The 12,420-nt window shown below is 36.0% G+C and overlaps 1 protein-coding gene across 1 annotated transcript; it reads right to left on the bottom strand.

Moving 5' to 3' along the window:
* Positions 1–6,108: 6,108 nt before the first annotated feature.
* Positions 6,109–9,790, bottom strand: LOC129923441 (uncharacterized). The gene is made up of 2 exons (XM_056014350.1): positions 9,638–9,790; positions 6,109–7,056 (listed from the first exon to the last, which is right to left on the bottom strand). Exons 1-2 carry the CDS (start codon positions 9,645–9,647, stop codon positions 6,194–6,196), a joined length of 873 nt encoding a protein of 290 aa, XP_055870325.1. The 5' UTR covers positions 9,648–9,790; the 3' UTR covers positions 6,109–6,193.
* Positions 9,791–12,420: the final 2,630 nt, after the last annotated feature.

The following is a 12,420-nucleotide window of genomic DNA, read 5'->3' as shown; positions in this document are numbered from 1 at the left end:
GGCTGACACTTGAACAGAATAGAATATACGCCACTGTAAGACTCCGACTCCACGGAGTGGTGACACCCGAGTCTCTAAACGTTTAGTGAGTGGAAAATTGTGAAAGCGATTGTATCTCTAATAGTCTCACTTTGAGCAATGCCGACGTTGCCAAACTCAAGATATTTTCCCGCTATTTATCCCAAGAGTTTACCCAATTATCAGATAAGGTTACGAGAATAGCTAAGGATGGTTTCGATTTTAAACCCCCCCTCCGAAATTTACTATAAAAACCCCTCTTCAATATAAAAATTACACACTGAGAATGCTATGAGCGTAGCCAAAGAGGGTTTGAGTTTAAACCCCCTTCAGCGGGGTTTAAAGCTAAAAAAATACCTCTTTAATATAAAAAAAGCAATTTACACACTCCAAATTCTATGAGTGTAGCCAAAGGGGGTTTTGAGTTTGACCCCCCCCCCCCCCCGTTTTTCAGTGGGGTTTGAAGCTAAAAAAATATCTCATTAATAAAAAAAAGCAAATTACACACTCAAACATCTTTGAGAGTAACCAAAGGGGTTTTAAGTTTAAACCCTCTTCAGCAGGGTTTGATGCTAAAAAATACCTCTTCAATATAAAAAAAATGTAAATTACACACTAAAATTCTTTGAGCTTAGCCAAGCCAATGGGGAGTTTTGAGTTTAAATCCTCTCTTTCAGATGGCTTTTTTTAGTTCAAAACCACTCCTGATGTTTTTGAGTTTAAAATCCCCTTATAGAGAGTTTTGAGGTTGAAAGCCACCTCTTCAATATTATTCTAAAGCAAACTACACTCACCAAATTCTATGAGCGTAGCTAAATATGGTTAAAAAAAAAACTCGAGATATTTTAGTTTAAAACCCCACAACAGATGATTTTGACGATAAAACTTCCATTTTCGATATAAAATCTAAAGCAAACTACAATCACCTAATTCCAAGAGCGTAGCCAAGAGAGGTTACAAAACTTCTACCAGTAGCTGGACTCCATTAATAAAGTGCAGTGGATAGTCATCTGCCTAAATTGAAAAAGACTAAATGTGGCTCAACAAAGATGGCTAAGACGGATTTTAGGAGTTAGGTTATAGAGTTATAGAGATCGGGTCTCAATCAAGGAAATCCTATGCCGAACTGGGAGTCGACCCCTTGGTAAGGTTGTGACAGAGCGTCGCATGAGGTTTGCAGGACATGTATTCCGACAAAATGAATTACGCATAATAAGAGTTGCAATGACATGGAGGCCATTACGTAGAAACCGCAAACAGGAAAATCCTAGTACAACTTCACGCCACACTTTCATAGAGGTCCTCAGAGCAGGTGGGAAGAGGCTTCAGACATTGCCAGTGACAGATTTTTGTAGAAACACCTTGCCACCCATTGAGCCGAACGGCGCGGGAGGATCTAAGTAAGTAAGAATAGCACAAGTTTAGTAATAAAACTTTTTAATAGCAGAATAATGCACTGTAGATACCTAAGAATATGCATTTTTGAAGCTTTCAATACTGGAAATAGTGCTTGGCGGCTGGTCTCCGCCCCGCGCTGGGGGAGCTCACAGTGCTCCCCCAGACCCCATTACTATCAAGGGCGGGGAGTCTACAAATTTTCCACTAACTCCAGGAAGAACCTATTCTTGGGTATAATAAACGTCTTCCGAAAGAATTGAAGAGTCAGAATTTAAAAAAGATTAATTATATATATACACACACACACATATATATTTATATATATATATATAGAGAGAGAGAGAGATTTTTTCCTCGGGGAGGGGGGGGGTGCCTGAAGGGGGGGGGAGAAAAAAATCCCCCCCCCCAGAAAAAAAAAACCTGTATACGCCCATGACTGCAGGTATTGGCAAATCTCCGATTTTTGCGCTGTTGTAGGAGGGTAGGCCTACAGCAGATTGTCATCAGATAAAACGGCGGACGAAGGTGTTTACTAACACAGTTCCATTTCGGCATCTCTCGCCACCACCGCATATTGTAGCTACATCATTGCTACTCTAGTAACATCATCGTATCAATCCTATTTGTGAGCTTTCATGTATAGCAGCAGGTAAATATTTGTTTACAAAGCTTACATCAACTCTGTTTGTCTGGTAAAAAGTTTAAACATGTTTTTTCTCCCATTCCCTAATCTCGAATCAAGTTAAACATTTGCACTATTATTCATTCAGCCTAAAAAGACATGAATCAATTTTTTAAAAAAATTGTTAAATTGCTTTATTATGTTTTCGTAATAGTTAATCTATTATAATTACAAGTAGTTTTATATTTATATTGATATTTAATGTTCATTTTGCTAAGCTATTTTTTGAAACAGTCGTAAAGATTCACACTCTTATAAAATCTAACGTATAGAATTGTAGATGGGCCTAATTTAATGTTATGATTTTCTGTTCTGAAAAAAAAAAAAATTCGCCAGTAAAAAAAAATTAATTATGTTTCTTAATGAAATGTTTATCAAGTTTCCATATTTCTCTTATGTTCTTAGAAGATCTGAGCTAAGTTTTTATTACCAGTACTCACAAGCGAACTGGGTGTCCAAATCGGCTCAGGCATTTCTATGCAATCTGGCTGTCAGCATGAGACTTAATAACAGCTGTTGAAGTATAGGGCCTGTCCTAACTATTTCGGGGCCCTATGCGAAACTGATTACGCGTGGCCCAATCTGGGTAGAGATAAAGATAATCTGTGAAAATTAAGATTTAGGTTACAAAATAAATCGTCTCTGCATTTTATTCAATCTCTAGAAAAATCACGATGGAATAAAAAAAAAATATCGCTAGTGATATTTTTAAAGAGATCGAGATAGATTAAGATCTATACTTATAAGCCAGCGACTATTAAATAGGCTGCAGTGGCCCAGTAGTAGTTAATTGAACTGAATTAATGGATTATTAGCTTACATCATGTCATATGCATTTGTTTTACTTTGCATTCATATTAGTAGTTTTTCATATCATTGTACATATATTGCAATATCATACCTATTAATAAGTAATCAAAGTCCTGACAGTGAAGAATACAAGATCATTAATAACTCAACCAAGAACAATTCGTTTTGACTGGACATTCCATCTATTCGCAGGAAAGGACAGGATGTCAAAATTGGCTCGGGCATTGCCATACAATCCGGCCCACAAATTGTGGTCGATATATGTATGCCTGGTCGTGCTGTTTGCGCGCTGGACTGTCGTTTGGATTTATCGATGGTTCCGGGTTCAAACCCTACCCTTCATAAAAAAAATATGAAAAATGTAGCTTTACCTACGTTGGGGCGTCAATTTTTCTCTGAAGGATTGCTAGCATGACCTTTAACATTTAAACGCCTATTTTTGTGGAACATGATAATAAAACAGTATATTTGATTTCTAAAGAAAGTGTGGCTGTTTTTAAAACAATGTATAAACGGCATTAAAAAAACAAAATATGACGCCATACTTGGTTTGAACCGCAAATAAAAGATTTCTAAACTACGCCTAGAGATAGTAGGATTGATGGGAATACTCTCCAAATAAAAACAAGAAAATGAGTCTGTGGTAAAGCTAGCTACAATGTTGCTGGCTTTTAAAGCAGAAAAATGAAGCTATTTTCTGAAGCTTAAAAAGAAGATCAGCTTCTAATGCCCTATTAATTAATCTAAGTACTTTTCTGTGACATTATAAGTCTCGAGAGACGATCTTTTCCTATTGCAACTTCTTGTGTGACTAAAGAGGCCTGCATACACAGGTTGGGCATATTTAATCACTAGGCATCGTTGAATTTTTACCCTTTTTCTACTACTGTTGTGTATGGCATCTGCAATCCGGGACCCTTCCTTTATGCTCCAGTGGCACTTTTTTTCCAGCTGCTAGTTGTCAGGTTCTTTTCCTTTCTCGTTAGGGGTTACTTACGAACAAGTAATTACTACTAATAAACTCCACAAAGAAATTCCAGTTGTCCATGAAAATAATAATAACTTTAATATCCCAAGAAATACTTAATGACAGAAACACTCTCCAAAAATATTAACTATACAAGCACAAGTCCAGAAAACAACCGTCCAACCTTCCTTGACTGGGAACAAGACCTCGCTGACTAACACACTCTCTCGCACATTCAACGAAGACTTAACCATTCAGTTTATAACACGTGCAGACTGTTCACATTTATAACCTGGGAGTACTTAAACAAAGGGATATAACTCTCTTAACAAAATATCATCTGAGTAAAATATTCACTCTTGCCATACCTGCCCCGACACTAGTGTCGATTTTGAAGAACTTCATATCGCGTTTGCATACATACCGTAAAAGTGGGCGACCAGCGGCTCTCCTGCCTTCTATTAGATCGCAATACAGAATCTCTTGTGAAAGTTGAATTTCTGGCATTCTATGAACATGGCCAAGCCAGCCAAGGCGTCTGTTGCTGATTACAGAGCGGATGTCCTGGCACCCTGCTCTTCGTAGCACTCATTGGTTATTTTATCTTGCCACCTTAATCTTAAGCTCCGTCTTAGGCATCGGAGGTGGAAGACATTAAGCTTTTTTTCCTGCCATGAGTATGTTGACCATGTTTCACTACAGTATAGCAAAGTGCTCATCACACAGGTCCGGTGTACTAAGAATTTAGTATTGTTAGCAAGATGTTATCCCATGACGTCTGTCAATTGTATTGAAATATTTACCAATCCTATTCGTCCTTCAATCTATGTGCCAGGCGACAAGAAAAGCTTTATTGCCTCTTTTAGATCTGGCGATCTACAGGGCAGATGGTATAAAGATCATCTGTTTGGACAACGATTGATGAGATTTACACGTTGCCATCACAACGACCAACCGTCTTAACTTTCAGAAAAAGTAAAATGTTTGACAGGTTTGATACTTTCCCTTCCGACAGGAAGAGATTAAATATCTAGACCAAAACTCCTGCAGGACGACTTGGAATGGCAGCGGCAAGGGTTGAAGCCTGGCACCATGGGAAGCGAGGTCGAGAGGCCAATCATGCTTGAACTTGGCTTGGCAGATACCCCCCCTCCCCTATGAAGGGGGCTGGAAGTTCGACACCCGACTCGAGCAGAGTTGTAGTTACTGAGCGACTAAAGAGAGCACGGAAAACCTTCTCCCAGATACCCCCCCCCCCCCACCAACTGGTCCACAAATGAGTTTGGACCATAGCGCTCTAAGCAAGCTATAAGCATGAAATTAGAGGTATATAAAAGTGATATATTTATTTATTTATAACTGAAAGTGTAGAGCTAATACCAGTTAACCAGACAGCCCAGACTTGATCAGATCTAGACTCTAAACTTTTAACTCATTACTATAAGATCTTGATCTAGAGTATCTGTACTCAAACAGACAGAGAGATATAAATCTAGACTGGGTCTACTTGTACCAAAAAAAAACTATAAAAATAATATATATGAGAAAGCTATTTTTCACGATAAGCAAAATTGTATAGTTACGCTCGGCAGTAATACAATTGGTGTACAGTATTAGAAATGTGTTTATATAAATTTTTATCATAATGTATCTCATTGTTTTAAAATCCATTTGAAATACTACTTTGACCCATCGTGTGTTTTTTTTTTCATTTCGTTTCAGACGTGAAATGGGTTGCAGAACCCTGATATATAGGATTAGGCAAAAGGCATTAATATAATAGTGCTAGAGTAAAAAGAAAAGAAAATACTGTAATTGTTGTCATATTAAATCCAATCCATTATATTTAAACTCTGGCAGTTAAACACTTTTACAATAAGTAAAAGTGTACTGTAGACCAAAAATAAATGCAATTTTATAACTTGAGGATACCGGTACTTTCTATTTCATTACACTGGTTTATGTATAAATATGTCAATATGAGTAAGGAACAATTATTCATTTTACTGTCTTCTGTTCTTATCGACTTTACTAGCATAATGATCAGATTTCTATGTTGTATTTTCAGGGTATAATCATAAATACAGGAATGTGCACTAAGGCTTGGGGATGTGGCATGATAAAAAAAAATACATGATTTTTCTACTGTTAAATACAATCAGAATGTTTAACATATATTGCTAATTGATACACCAACAAGGTCACGATGTCAATATCAAAAACGAAATATACATTAGCAACAGAACAAATTTATTTGATTTCAAAAATATTTTAAAATTAAGAAAACTGTATAAAGGAAACTGTCAAGAAAAGGTGATTTATTGTCCATGTTTTACTACTGGAATCAATCCGCTGGCATAACCGTACATTCTTTTACCGTTTTCATAGCTAGATCCGCTGTGAACATAAGTACCTTTATCAATATATCCAACTGGAATTATATAGCCACCGCTACAACCTTTGCAAGATGGCGTGTCGTACCTGATGCCATCTTTTTCAATTATTTGATCTCCCATAGAGATATATTTATATCCGCCATGTGGATGGGAGATTAAAATTACTTTTCTTTTCCTGTTCATTTTCTTTCGTTTTTTATTCCCCAATTCTGTCTCAAACTTTTTAAAGTTCTCCTTGATTTCGTCAATCTTTTGGCTGTCGACTTTACAAAGAAATTTACACCAATCGCTGCTGATGTTTGAGCCTGATTCATTTATTCCGGTTAAGATAACCGTTCTGTAACCCTCACCATCAAAATACAGACTACATTTCGTGTTTTTGGCTTCCTCGTCATTAAAAACAACGTGCATTGCTGTACAAACTTCCACTTGACTTTCGGAGGAAGACTCGTTTGTGTATATGTCTTTAATGATCCCACTTCCGGTATGTGGCATGACAACATTCTTGAATTTGCTGTACATTTCAGGAACAGATTCTTGTAACTGATTTCTTCCCTGGCTTGGTTCAGTTAGTCGCACCTCAACTCGTACTGACAATTGTATTGAATTATTGACCAATTCTAAGATGTTCATCTTTTGGCACTGTCTTTTCATCTCTGAGTCAGGAAACTCACTAGCTAATACAAATTTGTCTTCGTGACAATCTATTGCGCAAAGTCGTTCATTTTTCTCGTTCGTCAAGTAATTGTAACGTCTAATATCAGCAGCTTTGAGCTTGACAGATCCTAAAAAAAGAGTTAGATTTTAGACATTTTTTGTTAAATGTGTAAGTTTTCAATGATAATAGAGATATTACAGAAATAATAGTATCTCAAATATATGGGAAGATTTTTAAATGGTTTTGTAGATGGGCTGAGGAGGTCAACTTTTGTTGGTTTTTTTTATATGGTAATTTAAGATAAACTAGAGCATTTTTTTCCACAAAGTTTATATCAACTGTCTGTCTTTCTGTTTGGTACAATCTCTAGTACACGTTATTTCTCCCATACCCATTTACGTATCACTTTGAAACTTTAAACACGTGTTGGTTGTATCTAGCATAAAGTAATCAATGTAAAAAGTAATCATTTGAAAAAGTAATCAATTTAAAAAGTAATCAATTTAAAAACTAATCAGTTTAAAAAATGAACAATAAGTTATGGGTTTTTAAAAAAATGAAAATAAATACTACGTTTTTAGAAGTGGAGTTATTCCCCCTTTTAAATTGTGTACACTTTTTTTCCCCCACAATACCTTAAAGTATGATTTTTGACTGTGACTTTATGTCTTACAATATGACCGAACCAGCTCAGCTTTTTGTCTCATCACAGTATTCAAGATTTCTTGTTTTGTCAACCAGAGTGTAAATGTGTAAAATTACTACTAGCTCATTGTCTTCTTTGCCTGGTGTCTAATACCCAGTGTCTGTCTCATTTACTCTCAAATGCTTGAATGCTTCTTTAAGCCTCTCTGTGTTTAGTGTCCAAATTGAAATGTATATGCATATAGATTAGAATGAGCATGAAGACGAACAACCTTTTCTACTAAGTTCATAGCAACTCTGACTGAATTTGATCTTGTTAAGGTTATTTCTTTCCCTTCCCCTTTCTCGGATCAAGATGAAACTTTGCACAATTATTCATTGTCTATAGCAACACATCAATCCATTTTTTTTAAAAAAGCAATTATTTAATCAATAATTAAAATATTTTTTTTTTGTATAGAGACAGCAGAGCCTACTAAGCGAAGGGGAGATAAGCCTTGTGTAGAGAATTAGGTCATTTGCTAAAATTTTCACACTTACTTATAACTATTAACCTTCTACTTTTACTTGACGAGTCGGCCTTCCATCGCAGAAACTTGAGTTCGAATTATGAATTGTGCTACTTTAAAAATAAATTGTTTTTGAAAATGTTGCGTTGAATCGCCTCCCCCCCCCCCATCTCTACTTTTCTAAAAAAAAAAAAGAAATAGGACCATAATGAACTGAGCATACTTAAGCATGAAAGTTGCGCTAAACAAAAATAATAAACAAATAATAAAAATGTTTTAATAGTTTCCCTTTTTAGAGCATGCGGTCTATAGGGCAGAGAATGTTAAAGGCCATCTGTTTCTTTAGCAAACGGTTAACGAGCAGGGTTTCATGTGGCCAGCACAATGACCTACCGCCTTTACTTTCCCCAACTAAAGGCAGGTGCACATTAGAGTTAGGTGGACTTGGGGGTGCCCTAAAAATCCCGAAGTTTAAATTCCCAATCTTCACCGAGATTCGAACGACAGGATCGCAAATTCGGAAGCGAAGCGCCTAACCACTCAGACACTCAAGCCAAATTAATTATTCTTTTCTAGTATTAAAAGAAAGGGAAATTGTCCCTTTAAGACCTTGTGATATATAGGCATATGATGTAAAGTCATTCTTTGGCCTAGGGTTAATGAGGGGTCATGTGACCAGCACAAAAACCAACCGCCTTTACTTTTCCCAACTAATGTCTCGCATCCATTAGAGCTGGGTGAAATATTTGTAGCTTATTGGAAATATACATGTGAAAATAGGTCGTGATTCAGAGAGACATAATGTTGTGTATTCTATTATAAATGAGACAATCGAGGTATGTCTGAACAAAAAGAGCTGAAGGAGTACCAATCTATTATATCCTACTTGCTTTATGAACGCGATACATTAAAAAGATACAGTAGACAAGCCCAAAAAGTCTTTTTACAAAGCTTATATCAACTATGTCTCTCTGTTAAAAAAGCTTATACATGTTATTTTCCCACACCAATCTAGGATTAAGCTTAAATTATTACTCTTATTTTCGTTTATTGATTAGATCATCTATACATTATATTATACGTAACATAGGTTAGGATGGAAAAAAGTTACTTCTTATCACTACTTTACAAAACAACGCCTTGTTTTAGCTTTTTTTAATGAAGTTTTTCACGACTTTAATCTGTAGTGTTAAAAATTCTCCACTGTTCAGTCTACACATACTATATATAGGTCTGTGGGACTACATTAAATAAAGCGACATGGTACATGTATCATTTTTTTAATAGCATTGGATTACTCCGAGAAGATCTTCTAAGGTTGCACGATCAGTTACTGTTAAAACATGGATTGGAAAAAAAACAACATCAACTGTTTCACCTTCATAAAATAATAACTCAATAAAAATTGATGAAAAACGAAATAATCAAGATCTAGTCCATCTCTGAAATTTCACTAGCCATGTATAATTCTGCAATCCACTAGGACTTGTAGACAGTGCATTATGGACTAAAAAAATTCCTATGTATTTGAGATGATTGGTGATATTTACTTACCATTAGCCATGACAATATTAATTTACAATATCAGATTTTGTCGCTTGGTGGTTAATTTGTATGCAATTTTTTTGCCAACCAGGAAGAAGCAATGGCGAATGAAAAAGTAGTAACGGTATTTCCCGATATTGTTTGTATTGTACATTGACTTTACAATATATAGTCCATGGTCTTGTTGGAATGTATCTAAACATACTAAGTAACTATTTATTGGCTACGTATAGCTTTAAATATTTCTGTGGTCAATGATTGAATGATTTTATATGGCCAGCAAAATGTTGTACAAAAGTAGACAATGCAATAAAAAACACAGAATTGCTGTGTTTAGTGGCATGGGATACCTAAGACTAATAAATATAACAACTTAATTTTTACAAATGTTGGTTATTGCGTGCGATTAATGATGGCCTTTTAAACTTTGGCTTATTCTAGCCAGATATGGGTTTCTTTCCAAGAGGCTTGTAGAGGAGGGGAAATATTACTGATCTAAAATATAAAGGCAGAGATCAATGTCTGCCAGTCAAAAGTGTTGTTGTTGTTTTTTTTTTAATTGTTGTTTTTTTTTATGTTGTTGTTTTTTTTTAATTATGAGGGATTGTGGGATTGAGGGTTTGGGGTGGATAGAGAATGACGTAAAGAAGGTTAAAGATTTTATGTGAAGGAGAAAAAACTGAAAGAGGGACAAATTGGACATATGGTATGTGCTTTGGACTGTTGGTGACTGTGTGTTTCTATGGTAACGGTGGAGGAAAAAAGTTAGCGATTGGTTGTGAATGATACAAGTTAGATGGCATTGTCATCAGTGGTCTGAATTAAGGGAGACGACTCCAGAACGTGAGACTGAAGAGACTGAAAATTTTAGTAAGATTTTGTTCAAAATACCATTTTATATTAATACTAAAGTCTACTACGTTGATTTTCATTTTCATTTTAAGTTGATTTATAATGTAATTAGGGTTGCATTAGATAATTGCAGTCTCTAGGCAAAGTGAATTGGGCGGCCCAAAATGAACAAATAAAATAAAAAGCAATAAAGGCTGAAAAAATGCAATGACTTAAAAACCTTCCTGTATCTATATCTAAATCAACTCACGGATGATAAACTCATACATGCTGTGTAAGCATACATAAATTGCTACGTGTTGTGTACTGGCGAGTGTGGTCCTGAAAGTCATTAGGCGCCATTTTTTTGAAATCCCAATAAATTAATAAGCTGATTTGATTGTCAGGGGAACAAAAGAGTTTTTGTGTCTTTGCTATCGGTGTCTTGTATCTCTTTGTGTTGGTAAAATCACAAAACCCTGAACCAATGAGTGATTTTTAGCGGCGCCCGAAAGGGGAAAAGACGCTATTACTTTTTGTGCGAAATGTCTGTCCGTCTTTCCGTCCGTCCCGCTTAGATCTCGTAAACTAGAAAAGATATTGAAAATCCGACATCACAATATTTTAGACCATTCAAAGTTCTGATGCAACGGCTACTTTTTTTTTCTGAAAGCGAAAAATCTAATTTTTAAAATCAGTTATGCAAATTTTTTTTAAAGAGGAAAAGCTAATTAGTATGCATTATAAGTTAGACCTAATTAGAAACGAATAGTAATCTTGTAAACTTCAATTTCCTAAATATTTGTTTTCAATGCGGAAAAAAAGGCGAGATGGCACATAAAAGAGGCACATAAAGCCCAAAAAAGAGGCAAAGAAAAGAGGCCCAAGGCCCAAGGATTCCTATGATGATAAAGCTAAAACTGAATAGCGCAAATTCTGAGGTTTCCTTTCAAAAAAAAAAAAAAAAAAAGAGGATTCGAATAAGAGATTGATCAATTGATCAAATATAAGACATCAGTAAGGCCAGTGGGGACGCGGTGGCTGAGCGGTAAAGCGCTTGGCTTCCGAAACCGGGGGTCCCGGGTTCGAATCCTGGTGTAGACTGGTATTTTCAACTTTGGAATCTTTGGGCTCCTCTGAGTCCACTCAGCTCTAATGGGTACCTGACATTAGTTGGGGAAAAGTAAAGGCGGTTGGTCGTTGTGCTGGCTACATGACACCCTCGTTAACCGTAGGCCACAAAAACAGATGAATTTTACATCATTTGCCCTATAGACCACAAGGTCTAAAAGGGGAACTAGTTAGGCCAGGTTCACATCTAACTTTACTTTCACTTTCACCTATCCTTTGATCTGCGGGACCGTTGGGGCACTACACAAGATCTGTTAACCTTCTGTTAACTTCTTTCTCCATTCTTATCTCTCATTTGTCTTTGATATAGGCCTAATTTCATTTGGATGTTCTTTCTGAAAATATTCTAGCCTGCCTGGGTGGACCACTTCGGGGGCCGATTTTAAGTTTGTGTTTCCACACAAACTGTCTTTGTAACCTTTTTTTTTTTTTAGAATCTTTTAGATTTTTTTATGCGTGTTTGTATCAAACATGATTAGTGCTTGGTTGTCCTGCGTATGTAATTTGTCACACTCCAGTGTGTAAAACTAACAGAACAACAACAACATCCACATCAATCAAACATATGGAGAAGTTCATTGAATGACTCCATAGAATCGTCTTCATTCTTTTCATGGAGTAGCGCTTATACAGTCTGCTAGTCAAGGAACAAATTAATTTCTGAACCTTTCGGTAGTAGTCTTGATGGACAATTTTAAAAATTTAACCCTGTCTCTCCGTAATTGTCTTCCGCGTTTAGAAGGAATTATTCATTTTTCCCATTTGTATTTCACTAGCATGTTAGGGTTAAACTTCAATAACGTTTTTTTTTTTCAGAAAATGTTATAACT

The sequence above is a fragment of the Biomphalaria glabrata genome, chromosome 16 (assembly GCF_947242115.1).
Source record: "Biomphalaria glabrata chromosome 16, xgBioGlab47.1, whole genome shotgun sequence".
Lineage (NCBI taxonomy): Eukaryota > Metazoa > Mollusca > Gastropoda > Planorbidae > Biomphalaria > Biomphalaria glabrata.
Note: the sequence above shows the minus strand (reverse complement) of the source record. Positions and strands in the feature narration are given on the sequence as shown.